The sequence below is a fragment of the Pristis pectinata genome, chromosome 5 (assembly GCF_009764475.1).
Source record: "Pristis pectinata isolate sPriPec2 chromosome 5, sPriPec2.1.pri, whole genome shotgun sequence".
In the NCBI taxonomy this organism is placed as follows: Eukaryota; Metazoa; Chordata; class Chondrichthyes; order Rhinopristiformes; family Pristidae; genus Pristis; species Pristis pectinata.
In genome coordinates, this window is record NC_067409.1 from 80572072 (window position 1) to 80587295 (window position 15224).

General features: G+C 37.1%; 1 protein-coding gene across 1 annotated transcript in view; it reads left to right on the forward strand.

Annotated features, from left to right (window-relative positions):
* Positions 1-15224, forward strand: part of cdkal1 (CDK5 regulatory subunit associated protein 1-like 1) — a gene marked incomplete at its 5' end in the record, with an annotated part of 448677 nt that overhangs the window by 7870 nt on the left and 425583 nt on the right. The window contains one exon of the mRNA XM_052016953.1: positions 779-891. Within this exon, the coding sequence (XP_051872913.1) occupies positions 779-891 (113 nt within the window). The remainder of the gene's footprint in view (positions 1-778; positions 892-15224) is intronic.

Below are 15224 nucleotides of genomic sequence, written 5' to 3' on the forward strand. Positions count from 1 at the left end.
AGAAACTTCTTTTCTGAATGGTGAATCTTTGGAATTCTCTATCCCCAAGGGCTGTTGAGGTTCAATCTTTGAGTTCATTCAGAACGGAGAAGGATAGATATCTGGTTGAAAAGGGAGATGGGCTAGTGCAGGAAAATGAAGCCAAGGTAAAAGATTAGCCTCGATCGTGATGAATGGTAGAGAACCAAGATGGCCTACTTCTAATTCATTATGTTCTCATGAACTAAGAATATTTCATAAATGCTGGCTTTGCCAGCTGCATTCACAACCTGTGAGATATTTTTTGAAGGCATGCCTTGTTGAATTCAAAATGGGCAATTTTTTAGACTCTCAAAAAGTGTTATAACATTGCACTTCATTTAAATGGACTTAACACTGAAATTTTTTCCAACTTGATACTGAATGGGAAGGATCTATTTAGTTCAAAGAGGCAGGTTTCTGAAAATGGGCTAAGTTGTGGGATGGTATCTTCAAAATAATGTCAGTGGGTCACCATTTAATAGCAGGACTGAAAACTGCATTTGAAATGCAATGGTCAGGGGCTGCTGAGTATTAAGATGAACTTTAATTCAGTCCGCTTTTGGAATTTATGAGTTGCTACAAAAAGAACACGTTTGTGATTGTATTTATGGTGTGGCTGCAGCTAATGTTACCAATATATTTTTAATTTGGTATTAATGTGACCGGAAATAGAGAATTGTCTCAGTATGTTAGGTGGCATTCGGTAACATGGTTTGAAATTATAATTGTTTTCATTAATTTTGTTTATTCATTGCAGTGTTATTCCTGGTACACAGAAAATTTGGGTGAAGACTTGGGGTTGCTCACATAATAATTCAGATGGCGAATACATGGCGGGTCAACTAGCTGCTTACGGGTACAAAATCACAGGTACTGAATAAAGTTCATTTTATAATAGTCATTATTATATAGAATTTAATCATAGCAATGTAAACATTATAATGGTTTCTGTGTTATATCTTACATTTTCTTTAAAACTGCTTCAAAATTGGACTACTGAACAGCTTCTCTATCTGATAGCTTGTGCTGATTGCTGTGTTTTGCAATGTGTGTTTTGTCACTGTTTGAACATATTCTTCCTGACTCTTAGAATGACATTGAAGTTGCAGAGAAACTCAGCTTTATAAAGTTCTTGATTATCTGAAGGGAGTGGCACAGTAATGTAGCAATAAGCTGATGCTTTTTTACGTTATAAGATGGAGCACCTGGTTTAACAGTGCTGCAAGCAAGCATTAACAACTGCTTTTTATCACAGCAGTTGATAGTTTATGGTCTAGAATGATGTTCCATTTGATCTAGTGTTTTCTACCAGTATACTACATTTATAGTATTGTTTGTGCAAAGTTTTCCAATCTTTGCTATAACTCAATTCAGAGAGATTAGTTTAATCTCCGCCCATTCTTCATTCTTTTGCCAATATGATGTACCACATGATAGACATGTCATCAACATTGAAGACAAAGGACTAAATGCAGCTACAGCAGCATGGGTACAAAACTAGCTAAGTAACAAAAACATAATAGTGGAAGATTGGATTTTGTTCCCTTGCTACTCAAAATACTGCTTCTAGTGTGAAGAAGTAACTGATATGACAGACAGTAGTTGATGATCAGCAGGAGTTTTCTTGACTATCTACCACTGTTGTCTGTTGGCGGGACAGATTTCTGATGGAGGAATCATGTTGGTTGAAAGCTAGAATTCTGAATATTGCAATGCCAGTGTCTTTCTTGACTAGACTGTGGGGCAGGTTTCCCAACTTAGACACTATTTAATGAATTGACCTGTACGATCAGTATGCAAGACAAGTTTTTCACTGTCCCTCAGTACAAGTGACAATAATAAACAATACCAATATTCCCCAGATGCTGATAAGGAATACTTTGCAATGTTAGAGAGCAATATTTCTGTTTTTGATGCCTAGGATGATGCTGGATGGTTATTCTAGTTTCATTCTTATTCTATTTTCATTCAAGAGTTTTGATACAACTGAATGAAATGAACTAACCAGCCAGAGGACTGGGAGTGTAGGCAGCACTAAGCATTACATTCCTGAAAGATGGATTTTTAACAGTCTACTAGTGTCATGGTCACCATTAGTGTAAATAATTTCAAATTATTTTTAACATAGGTGTTAGTTTATCTAATTGACTGAATTAAAATCCCCAGCCGTGGTGATGGGATGTGAATTCTCATATCTGAATCGTTACTCCTGGAATCTGATATTAACAGTAACCTAATCACTATGTCACGTTTCCAAAAAAGTTAAATTCAGTAATATCTTGCCTATGTTGGCAGCTACAGTACCCCCACGTTACAGCACTTCAGGTAATGGAAATTCACAAATCACTACCAAAAATATGTGATACAGAATAAAAATTTGCTCATGCAGAATTTATGTAGGGGGAAAAAGAATAAATAAGTAAACATAAAATGTGAAAGAAACAATTTTTTTCATTTTTGTCAAGGGTTCATGTGACAGAAGATCCCAATACGAATGGTTTTCTAGGAGCACAACCTGTCCCTAACATAGTGTACTGTACCTCATTGCAATGTGGCTGAAGCTTCATTAATGACTGCCTCTCTGAAACTCAAGTTTTTCTTAAAATTTCCTTTTCTCTAGTTTTCGGGACTTCAACTTCCATAAACAAGTTATTCAGAAGAGGCACTATACTATAGATCATCCGATAGTAGTAAGGAGGTGAAGAAGCAGAAATAGGCAAGAGGTGGAGAGTGGTGATACCTGAAAATTTCAGTAATTCTAATTGGACTTGCAAAATAACAGTTTTAAGCACAGAGGGAGGGAGGCATATATACAAGAGAATTTATTGATCTGTCTGTTTCCAGCCCAACCAAGAAGGAACCAGTGCTCAATATAGATATGGGGAATGATAAGTCTTTTTCAGTGGAGGAAAATTTGGGAGCTAGTCATCACAATATCAAAGGATTTGAAGAAAAGGTAAGGGAAAATCAAATGTGAAAATAGTTTACCTGAAGAGTGTAAATTTTAGTTGGTTGAAATGAGGTCTAGCCCGGGTGAATTGGAACAAAAATTGGTACGTTAAATGGTAAGTAAAAAATGGAAAATGTTTAAAAAGTGCATGGTTTAGTAGAGATTAGGGATAATCTCTTCAGGGGAAAAGGATAGGTTTTCAGAACTGGAGTTTTGAATAAAAACAATGTGATAAAAGTGGAATTGAAAAGAGGTATGCTCATAATTTTGTGAAGAACCAAACAATTGTATCTGCTTTGTTGTGAACTAAGTTATTCAAAAGATCTTTCTTCTTAGCCAAGCTCAACCAGATTTCAATTGTTTTGTAAACCTGAACACAGTGAAAGTTAAATTATTCCTAAAAGGAACCTCATCTTTAAAACACAGCCAAGAATTGGCTTCCGTGTCAGGGATATGTGATTATATTGGGTGCTATCATCTGTTGCAGCATTTGATTATAGGATTATTTTAACCTAAATGTGATTGAATGTGAGACCAGTATATGCCTAAATGTCTTTACAGAGTACAGTTTCCATCCTGCCTTTGCATGTTCTCATTGACAACAGGCTCCTTGTGCTTGGAGTGCTTATGTTGGAATGACCCAGCATCTGTTATCAGACTGGCAGCCTGAAAATAAGCTCAATGTTAAGCTTTTTCAGCCAGTGGTGCGGGGGGAGGGGGGCGGGGTTGGTGGTTGGGGGTCATGCTCTGCTGAATTCGACTCTACTGCATTGACCGGACAGGGAATTAACTGGTGTAACTCAAAGTTTCTTTCGGTTGTTGAAAAATGAAGGAATCTGGGAGCAATTCACAGGGTCATGCTTTGGTACCAAAATGATCAACTTGAAAAGTTGAAATATCTGGATTGGTAAATTTTAAATATAGAACTTGCAGCTGGTGTTGGTTGCTGTGTGTCTAAGATTGTGGCCCTAACACTCCATATAGTTTAGTTTTTTTTATATAAGGCAGTTTGTTTTGCATGATGCCCTTTTTTGAAAGTAGAAGTTGTTTTTCCAACTTCTTTCTTTGAATGTTTGGCAGCTATTATTAGTACTATATAATTAAACTGGAATTCTTGTTATTGTTATGGGGGAAGAAAAGGTGAGTAAAGTACTCATCTGTTACATCAATAAAGTGCCAATAGAATGAAGTACAAATAAGAACAGCACTAAGGGGTGTATGTACTGGATATAACTTTTGTAATTGTGCTTTACCACTTTTAGACATTTTTAATCAAGGTGATTCTGGTGAATAGACATTCAGTGTGAGCTTGCTTAGATTTTTTTTTGGCAATATTAATATAAACAGATAAATCAAGTAACATGACAGCTATTTATGATTCACTACTTTGTATTGAAATATTCTTTAATCTTGCAAGCACGAAGCATAGAAAATAGTGTGACTTGATATATCATTGCACTTGATCCTTTAATAGGGACGTTTGGTGTTTAGTGGTTTAATAAATCTTCCTGAGTTTTTATCATGAGAAAACTTCAAATCTGACCAAATGTTAACCAATTATAAAGGAGTCTGCATGCAAATATTTGATTTCTAGATTGCAGGTTTCTTTTGTAAGGCTAATTAATTCGAATGATCAGTTTTGTTTTGCAATATCAATATTGCTTATTAGTTGCATTAGTCATACAACAGGTAGGTATACCAACTCATGGTGTCATGATATAAGATGAATGTTTGCCTTCAGTTTTCCCATTCCTGATCAGATCAGTACCAGAGGTATGGTTTATTTCCCTACAATAGACAAAAGATCAATTATTTTAATTCACAGAGTAGTTAATTACATAGTTGCACTGCTAAGAATTAGAAAGTGGTTTTCTGTCTTTTTTTTATTCATTTATCATATTGCAGGATGTGGGCAATGCAGGTAAGGCTAGCATTTATTGCCATCCGTAACTGCCCTTGAGAAGGTGGAGCTTCCTAGAGCAGATATTCCTGCAGTGTTATTGGGTAGGGAGGTAAGGATTTGGACACAGTGAAAAGGAAGGAGTGATGAAATATTTCCAAGGATAGAATGTCACTTGGAGGGGAACTTGCAGGTGATGGTGTTCTCATTCACCTAGTGACCTTGTCCATGGTGGTAACAATTAGTTGCTGGAGAGCTAATACTGGGGTTGCTTAGGTGAGTAAGTGGTGTAACTGTGTAAGCAGTACATGTTGAAACTCTTGCACTGTTGGTGGAGGAAATGAATATTTAAGGTTGTGGGTGGGGTGCCAACCCAGCTTTTTCCTGGATGGCATTGAGTTTCCTGAGGCTTGTTGGAGCTGCACACATCCAGGCAAGCAGCGAGTGTTCCTTCACACAGGTAAGTTGTACATTGTGGATGGTGGAAAGACTCGCGTTCTTAGAACTTGAGTCATTCATTGCAGATGACCAACATCTGACCTGCTTTTGTTGCTGCAATTTTGATGACGCTGTTCCAGTTGAGGGTCTGGTCAGTGGTGACTCTCCCTCATCCGTCTAATAGATGTTGATGTTTGGGGGAACTCGGCAAAGGTAATACCATGAAGAGCATGTGGTTAGATCCTTCCTTGCTGCAAATGATCATTGCTTGACATTTGTTAGGTGTGAATGTGGCAAGCTACTTTTCATTTTGTGCCTGAATGTTACCAGGGACTCACTGCTGTAGGCATGAGCTGCTTCGCTTTCTGAGAAGTTATGAATGGAATTGAATATCGTGCCATTATCAACAAACATCTCTACTTTTGATCTCATGGAGGAAAAAAAAGTTGATTGATGAAGTAGCTGAAGGTAATTAGGGACTGTGACGAAGGAGTTTAGCTCAATGGTGTACTCACAGAATTATACTTTGTACTGTCATGTTAGGCTGTTGTTTGAACAGTCTGTAGGACAGCTTTCCCAATGTTGACAGTAGTTTCCGTCTGTTTCTGGGTGGTCTTTACCAGGTTAACCAGGCTGGGAGCAGCTATTTTGCCATGTCAGAATTTGGTGCTGAGTGGTGTGTAGGGTAAGGGAGGCAAATTTCTTTTCCTGAAAGAAATTAGAAATATAACATATTTTGATATCTTTTTACGACATAGAGACCATTTCAAGACTATACTGAATCAGAACAGTCCCATTCCCTATTTTATTCCTGTAATCTCTTCTCCACATATTCCCACCAACTCCCTTCTCCCACCTGCTCCTGCTAGAATGTATGCCTCACCTACACACCAGGAGAAATTTACATTGGCCAATTAACCTACCGACCTGCTCTTCTTTGGGATGTGGAAGGAAACTGGAGCACCCAGAATAAACACACATGAGTACAGAGGGAATGTGCAAACTCCAAATAGACAGCACCAGACATCAGGATTGAACCCGGGTCACTGGGATTGTGGGATGGCATCTGTGCCACTGTGCTGCCTGCAAGTGCTGCCAAAGTTGAAAAAAGATGTGGGATTGCTGAACTTAATATTATTTATCTTTTGACCAGGAGTGGCTATATGACTCCTCAAGCCAGCTCTTCTATTCTGCAAGATTACAGTTAATCCTGTGCCAATTTTCCTGTTTAATCTCTATAATTCCTGATTGTGCCTAAGTGGTTGGTAATCTATCATCTTTAGCCTTGAATGTATTCAGTGGGCTTCATTGTCCACAGTTGAGATTGCTACCAAATTGTTGAGAAAGAGTTCTGGGGCTTGTGTTCTGGTGGTAATGATTCTTCTAGTTTTATGCAGTTGATAAACAGGCGATAACAACAGTTAATAAAACTTTTACATGGTTTACTAAATTGTTGGGTTAAGTAGCTGAGTTTTAATGCTGTCTTGTAAACAATCCAAAAATTATCATTATAATTGTTTCTGCAACTATTAATTCAGGATATGTGTAGGTTTCCAGTTGGCAAAATATTTATTGCAGAGCTTTTCAGCTACATTTATGTCATTAATTCAACTCATTTGATAATAGGTATTTTATAGCACTAGGCTATAGTTACCCTTGTTTAAAATATGGAAATAATCACTCAGACTGAAAGAATTCCTGAAAGTTAAGAAATCTTCTCAGATTTTTGTTTTGGAGGTACTAAGGAGTGTGTGAGTGTGGTGAATCCAGTACTAGGTTAGTAGCCAGAGTTCTGAATCACTTTTTGAGAAATAGAAGTCCAAATCCCACCATGGTAGCTGGGAAATTTAAAACTGAAGTATTTAAATAAATCCAGAATTTAAAAATAGTAGTATGAGTAATGGTAACTAGAAAACCATCAAATTGTCATAAAAACACATTGGTTCATTACTGTACTTCAGGAAAAGAAATTTGCTATTCTTTACCCTATTTGGCCTTTGTAGGATTCAAGACCCACCAATGTAGTTTACTCTTTACTGTATCTCCATTTCTGGGGCAAGTTGGGATGGACAATAAATGCCAATATTTCCAGCAATCTCAAGACTTTGTGAACGAAAGCTTGATTTTTAAACTACCAGACTTCTAGTTTCTTGCATGCTTTGCCCTACAAATACAGAACTCATGTCTCCTACACATGCTAGCATACTCTGATGGACCATGTCGCATCTTCTGAAAGCTGTGTACCTGTTTTAGATTTTTTTGAAATATTAAAATACAGCATTTGATGAAAACTAATGCTAATAAGTCAGCCAAGATTGATCTTGCCAGCCATCTGCAAACTCCTTGGGATTCTATTTAGATTTCCCGTAAGGGTCTAGAAACCTGACACTGAAAGCCTTTCTTTTGATAAACAAACAAGTGTTTGTAACCGCTGTGTTTTATAAATAAAATCTCCCTGGCAAAACTTCCTATAGAATATGAGCTCATATATAGAATTACATCTTTTTTCTAAGGTATTAAGTGGTTTATTAGACAGGTAGGGATTTTTTTAAAGCTGCTGGGCATATTCAATGGTGATAGCTGAACCCAGACCTTAAAAAAAGTCACAATAACACTTTTGTGCTGCATAAAATGGACTCATTCTACTTTGTGAATTTATGTATCTGAATCAGTCTGGTAATGCCCTTCTAGCAAGGTTCATGTAAACTGTATAGTTTTATTGTCACAGCACTACTTAAAACAAAAATACAAGCAGCCATGCAAAAATGATTCTCACTTGTCGTTTCTCATGCTTTAACGATAACACTGCTCGTTTATTGTTCTTTGGAAATAACCAATAATGTTTAGTTAACAGCATTTTTAGTGTTTTTTGAAGCATGGTGTAAAATACACATTTTCATGAATTATCCTTGTTTTCAAATTTGCTTTTTGCTTGTTATATTATTTCAATTAGTTTTGAATTACTATTTTGCATTATGGGTGAGGCTTGCACAATAGTTGCAATATACAAAGTTTACAATGTGCTAAAGCAGTATTTTTACAGGAGAACTTGTATGGAAGGCCACTATCTAACCTGGAATTGTATATTGCTGTGAAAGAACACTTGGTTGAATGGGCAACTTACAGCTCTCTTCCACCGCAGGCAATCAAATAAACTTGCTCTTTAAGGTTGTGCATATACACAGATCCCAGTTCTTCTGGTTGTAATAACTGCGAATCGATTCCATCAAGTAAGGCCATATCTACATAAATAATTTGCTTGTGAATAAGATAGTAATAATATTTAGCATCTATTGAACTCTGGCATTATATAAACAAAAATAATACATAGACAATGGTCCCTTAAATTTTCAGGCATCATAAAATGGGACAAAAATTGATGCAATGTTGAGCAGAGCAATCCAATGCAACAGAGCCTCAAGTTCTCATTTGGACTATTCCATTCACGTATTTGGTAGAGGTGCTGCTGTTTACCCCAGGGGGCTTCATGATTTGAGCTACTAATGTGACCCCAGTTGCAGAACTTAGCTGGAAATCTCTGACTAATAATTTTCTTCGATTTCTTCCTGTTCTGAACTAAGTTATTTGTTCGGAAATCCAATTATGTGCATAATTTTCCCATGTATGGAAAATAATCTTATGGTGCACAAAAAAGGAATTGCTATAGGCAATTTTCCACTCTTGTGTGCCTCTGAATAGCAAGCGGATCAGGCTCAGCTACTATAGCTTCCATATTTAAACAGTGCTTTGATTGTCAAGCATGAACATATGACACTTGCCACTTGGATAAAGTGAAACCACAGGTGGAGCTGCACCTCTGAACAGCCTTTAAGGCAGCACAGGCAAGATTAAAGGTGGAAGAGGAAGAAACTTTATTTAAAGCATATATAGTGCCTTTAACGAATCAAAAATCCTAAGATGCATCTCAGGTGTGTTGTCAGGCAAAATTTGTCATAAAAGGAAACTTCAAAATAAATGACTAAAAGCTTGGACAAAGAGCTTTTGAGGAGTATGTTGAAAAAGAAAAGAGAGCTGGAAAGGTTTAAGAAGAGAATTAAAGAAATTTTGGGCTTGGTATGGTTGCTGTCAGTGCATTTGAGGATAATCAGGAGGCCAGAATCGTGGGATCACACACAACTTTGAGATTTGTTGGGCTGGAAGAGATTATGTGGCTGAGCAGGGGCAAGATCATAGGATATTTGAAAATAAGAATGCTAATTTCATAATTGAGGTGTTCCTTAACTAGGAGCCTCTATGGGTCCTTGAACACGGTGGTGGTAAATGAATAAGACCTGGTGTGACCGTAGAGTTTTGAATGACCTCAAATTTATGGAAGTTAGAATAAGGAAGACTGGCCAGGGGTGCTTTGAAGTGGTCATGTAACAATGGATTTAGGTTTTAGTAGCAGATGAGTTGAAACAGTGATAGAGTTGGCTGATGCGATTTGGAAATGGAGGGTCTTAGTAATGCCACAGATATGTTGTCGGTAGGGCAGCTTTGGTTCATCTATTATCCCAAATTTATGTTAAAAATAGAATCTGCAAAAGGCTTTGGACTACCTTTTCCCACCTGCATGTTTTTGAACTGCTATGTACAAGGGCTCCCTGGGTTACGAATGATCTAACTTATGGAAATCTGACCTTATGCAAATTCTCCCATAAATTTTTAAATTTTTCTAGATAGAAATAATAAAATGTCTCATGGTATTCATTGACAATTGGGATACAGTATATGTTCCATTAGTGTAATTATGGTTAGTGCTGGGGTGAACAAAGATCAAACAACTTATAGGAAGTGTATGCAAAGGAATACAATTTGGGTAACTATAGAAAATGGACGTTTCTGACTTAGGAAAAAATTGGTATACATCTGTTCTCAGCAATGTAACTCTTACATAACCCGGGGAATGCTTATATTTAGTAGTTTAGATTGAAACTTGGATCTGGATAATTTGTGCCCCCAATACTTAAAGCAATATCAATTTGTGAATGGGAAGTTTTGTCTGGAGAATTAGGTCAAACACGAGTTCTTTGCCATTCTGTTCACTCTTATTTTTTTTAGATGGTGAAACAGATTTCTTTATTTTCTTTAGCAAAGGATTTTTATACTGACTCTAAAACAAATTCTAGATATGCAGTTCCAGAGAATACCAGTTTTTCATAGAGTACATTTTGCCCATAGATTTCCTGAATCAGTATGAGATTTATCATATTCATTTTGGGGGAAGTATGTTGATAATGAGTGAGTGGAAATGCATATTTGCCAACAATGAAACTTGCTGTGGAGCAACCATTGGACAATTCACTTTAAAATATATTTTTCTGTGGGTAAAATTGATGTACTGATAATTCGTAGAACATAGAACACTACAGCACAGTACAGGCCCTTCGGCCCACAATGTTGTGCCGACACTTTATCCTGCTCTAAGATCTATCTAACCCTTCCCTCCCACATAGCCCCCTATTTTTCAATGCAGTCATTGATTTTTGTGATCCTCCAAGATATACTACAAATGAAGGCACTTATACCATGTGATTACTTACATATTCGAATGCAATTTAATTTGATTGCAGTCATAACAGACAGTATAGCACTGAAACTCTAGTTTTTACCTATTATTAGCCTTTTTTTCTTTCAGCTTGTTGACAACCTTGAATTTTTCATGGAAAACAAAGCGTATAGCTGTTGAAAATTTAAATGACAGCCAAAGTCTGGAAAAGTAGAACAAATGAATCAACAATTGAAAGGGATAAGTAAATTAACGTTTCAGATGTGAATCTTAAAATGTTTTTCCTTCACATTTAAGTAGCCTGTTCATTGCCACAATTTTCTCTTACTTCCTCTTTAAAGCCTTGCTTAATAAGTTGGAGAAAAAAGACTGACTTTCTTGGAAACTGCTATTTAATAAATGTAGTTTTGAAATGAAAATAAAGTAATTAAAGACACAGTGACCCTCTTTATAGAAAAGACCAGGGGAGAGTGATCTGTTCAAAACTCTTTGGAACCACTAGATGGCAGTGTTCAACAACAAATGGCATTGGCTTTCCACGTTAACTGTTTTAGAGTCATACAGAGATGCAGCACGGAGACAAGTCATTCAACCCACCAACTCCGAGCTGACCATCAACCACCTATTTGCACTAATTTTACAGTAATCCCTTCTTTTATTCTCCTCACAATCCCATCAGCTCCACTCAGGTTATACCACTAAACTACACAGTAGAGGCAATTTACAGTGGCCAATTAACCCACCAACGCTTGTGTCTTAGGGATGTGGGGGGAAACTGGAGCACCCTGGGGGAAAACCATGTGCTCACAGGGAGAATGTGCAAATTCCACACAAACAGCATCTGACTGAACACAGGTCTCTGGTGCAGTGAGGCACCAGCTCTCCTAGCTATGCCACTGGCATTTTATGTAGAATTCCATAATTGTTAATGATTATTGCAGTAGTCAATTTAAAAGGCAATAAGTGCCACTTAAAAGACATCTGGTATAACTTTGTTTTGCAATCTAGGATTTGATAAATGCGAATTATGGCATGTATTGGAGGTGCAGACCTTTTTAACCAGTAGATGGCAGTGATTAACAAGAAATTATCATTGCCACACCAGATGACTTTTTGTTCCTTAGATATACTCGCTTATTCATGTGCATCACCAAATAAAGTTGAAGTGTTAAAGCATTTTTAATTATGCAAATTTTTATGATTTTAGGCAAAAATATTAAAATACTCAGTCATGACACAGACATGAATTTGTGGGTTAACTAAAAAAGATAGCACATATTGGTGGAATATGGGATTAAGTATTGATTGATGTGTAGATCATTTGGTTAAAATGATGGTGAAGTTGAAAGAAGGGAAAGGATTTGAGAAAAATGGTAAGGGAGTATAGACTGTCCTGGTTCTTGAAAGTACAATGTAGCTGTTAGCTGATAGAAATGATCCTATCCAAATAAAGCTAATGGTGTCATGGTAGTAATGCTGTGCTGCTCACCTTAGTATCCAATCAGAAGGGCTCCGATTCCTCATGACCCACTATCCAGTGATGTTCGACGCCATAGACTGGGAAGGTGCAACAGTTAAAAGTTATTGTTTTTTCCTTAGTGACTTTTATTCAGAAAAATCAATCTTATTGGGAAGAAATAAGGACTAGGACAGTGAAGGTGTAGTTTTGCTGACAGCCATGTATGGTATGTTGTCTGAACACACAACCTGTTGGAAATAACATAGCATGGCCAACAGTGTCTTGCATCCAAGTACAGCATTTTAAATAAGGTTGGTACAAGAGTAGACAAAATTTTTGGACTTTATCATCTTGTTAGTGGCATATTTGTTCATAATGTGACATCAAGTACTTTGTTTTGAATTGTAAACAGTGTATGATTGCATACATTTTGTTTTGAAGGCTGCTTCAGAGTTTGGACATAATGATCGATGTTATTTCATTAAACCTGAATGCTGTATAATAAATATGCCACAGACCATTTTATCTCTATAGGTAGATCTTGAAAGGATTGATTCCAGCTGTTTTTCTTGACATTGGTTTCAGCTGCTTTTCTTGATGTTTTTCTTGCGGCACATTATTTTAAAAAAGCTTAGAAATGTGCAGATAGTTATGATGAGTTTAGTTAAGTAACAGAAACTGAAAGTAAAAACTTGTATGATGAAGTATAGCTGTGTTTTTTTTTCTATATAGTATAGTTCATTTTGAATCAAAGGATACATAATTGTTAGAAGAAGCATATTTCCTTCGTAGCATCAGGACCCAGATTTATAGGACGAAGTAAGACATTCAGATTTTATTACAGAGCATTGAGGGATAGTTACTTTGGAGATAAATACCACAACTGTTCAATGTATTATTCAAGGCTAAGGAACTCTAGTTATGTGGACGGACTGGAGAAGCTAGGGTTGTACTCTTTGGAACAGAGAAGGTTGAGGGGAGATCTGATAGATATTTTTAAAAATCATGAAGGGTATAGGGAGAGCTGATAGAAACCTGTTCCCATGATTGGTACCAAGGGGCATTGTTTTTACTAATATATAGTAATGACTTGTACTTGCGTGTGCATGACACAATTTCCAAAATTGTAGGAGATGCAATGCTTGGAAGCATAGTGAATTGTGAGGAGGGTAGTAAAAGACTCCAAGAGGATATAGGTGACTGGTGGAATGGGCTTTTGGTAATATTTAAAACACGACTTCTGCTAAAATTGAGAATTTTACACTCCATTTGCTGAATTGCTGCCCACTTACCTAACCTATCTATCCCTCCATAGCTGCCTTCTATTCTCTTCAAAATTTGCCTTCCTATCAACAGATTTAGCAGCCATAGCTTCTGTACCTTTATCTTAGTTATTTGAAGAAATTTAAAAAAAAGTTAAAGCACTGGCATCAATCCCCATGGGATTCAATGGGAAAGAGAGGTCTGGGTTACTGAAAATCACAAATGGATGGTTTTCTAGGAAAGCAACATAATGGGGGTTGCCTGAAATTGAAGTGTCTGAGATTTGCAAATGATTCAAACATAAATTGCTGTATGATTTATGTGAGTTAAACTTTATATCTTGTTTTAGTGTTTGATAACTTTCACAGTTTAACCAGGTGAATAGTTAAGTCATTACTTGAAATAATTTTGACTTCAAATTTTGTACATTTGCTCTATATTAATGATTTGATCCTCATCTGTGTTTTATACACAAATGTTTATCCTCGTATTGTCATTCTTTTCCTTGGGACCAATTAGATTTGCATACAATGTATAACACAGGAATGGATCAATCACTTCAATTAGTCTATCCAGGCTATTTTTCAAAATGCTTTGCAGCTGTTCAGTTACTTTCAGAATATAGTCACCAAAATAGTCATTTTGTGCACAGCAGTAATCAAGAGTAAGACTGGTTACTGGCTAGTCTTGTGGAATTGATTGAAGGACATTTGTTGGATTGGATTCGTAGAAGAACTGTTCCACTTTGAATATTTCCAAGAATCTTTGATCATCTGTGAAAGCAGTTTGGACCATGGTTTAACGTCTCCTGCAACACATCAATCTTTCAAAACTTTGTTCAAATGTTAGCCTGAGTTCTCGAGCCTTAAGAATGTACTGACAAGGAGATGAGTGCTGCCAGATCAGAACCATGTTTTAATAAAGTAATCACACTTCATTGTATTAACCTGCGCTTCATTAAAATGCCAAAGGTTTTAATCAAAATAAATAGGTGGTAGGTTTGGGGCGAAGATGATTGGTGAGGTTAACGGTCATAGTGCCATGTAATATGAAACAGGCCCTTCAGCCCACCGAGTCCCCAGTGATCATCAAGACCCATTTACACCAATTCTACTCTGTTCCCATTTTTATTCTCCCTGCATTCCATCAATGTCCCACCACATATTTTACCACTTACCTGCACACTAGGGACAACTTACAGGGGCCAATTGACCTGTCATCCTGTATATCATTTTTTTCAAATCTTTGAGTTGGTTTTTAGCATACTGTAGGCTCGTAGAGAGATACAGCAGGGAAACAGGGCCATCCATTTTTGCACGAATCCTACCCTAATCCCATTTTATTCACCCTGCATTCTATCAACTCCCCTCCAGATTCTACCACTTATTCACACACTGGTGGGGAGGGGTGGTAATTTACAGTGGGCTCACTCAGTTGGAGGCTCCTCACCACTTGGCAATCTAAGTGCGCCAAGGAAAACAAAACAGTGGAACCCAGATCGCTGAAGGAGAGGCTGCCTGCCAGTGTGCAGGCCATGTCATTTATGCTTCCAGTGGCATGGCGAAGGTCCTAATTCATCTGTAGGTGTGCGGTCAGAAGCTCAGCAAGCACTGAGACATTCTGTCAGTGCGACCACTGTCCCCGTGTAATGTAAGTGAGTTCCAGTGTTTGCTCCTGTAACTCC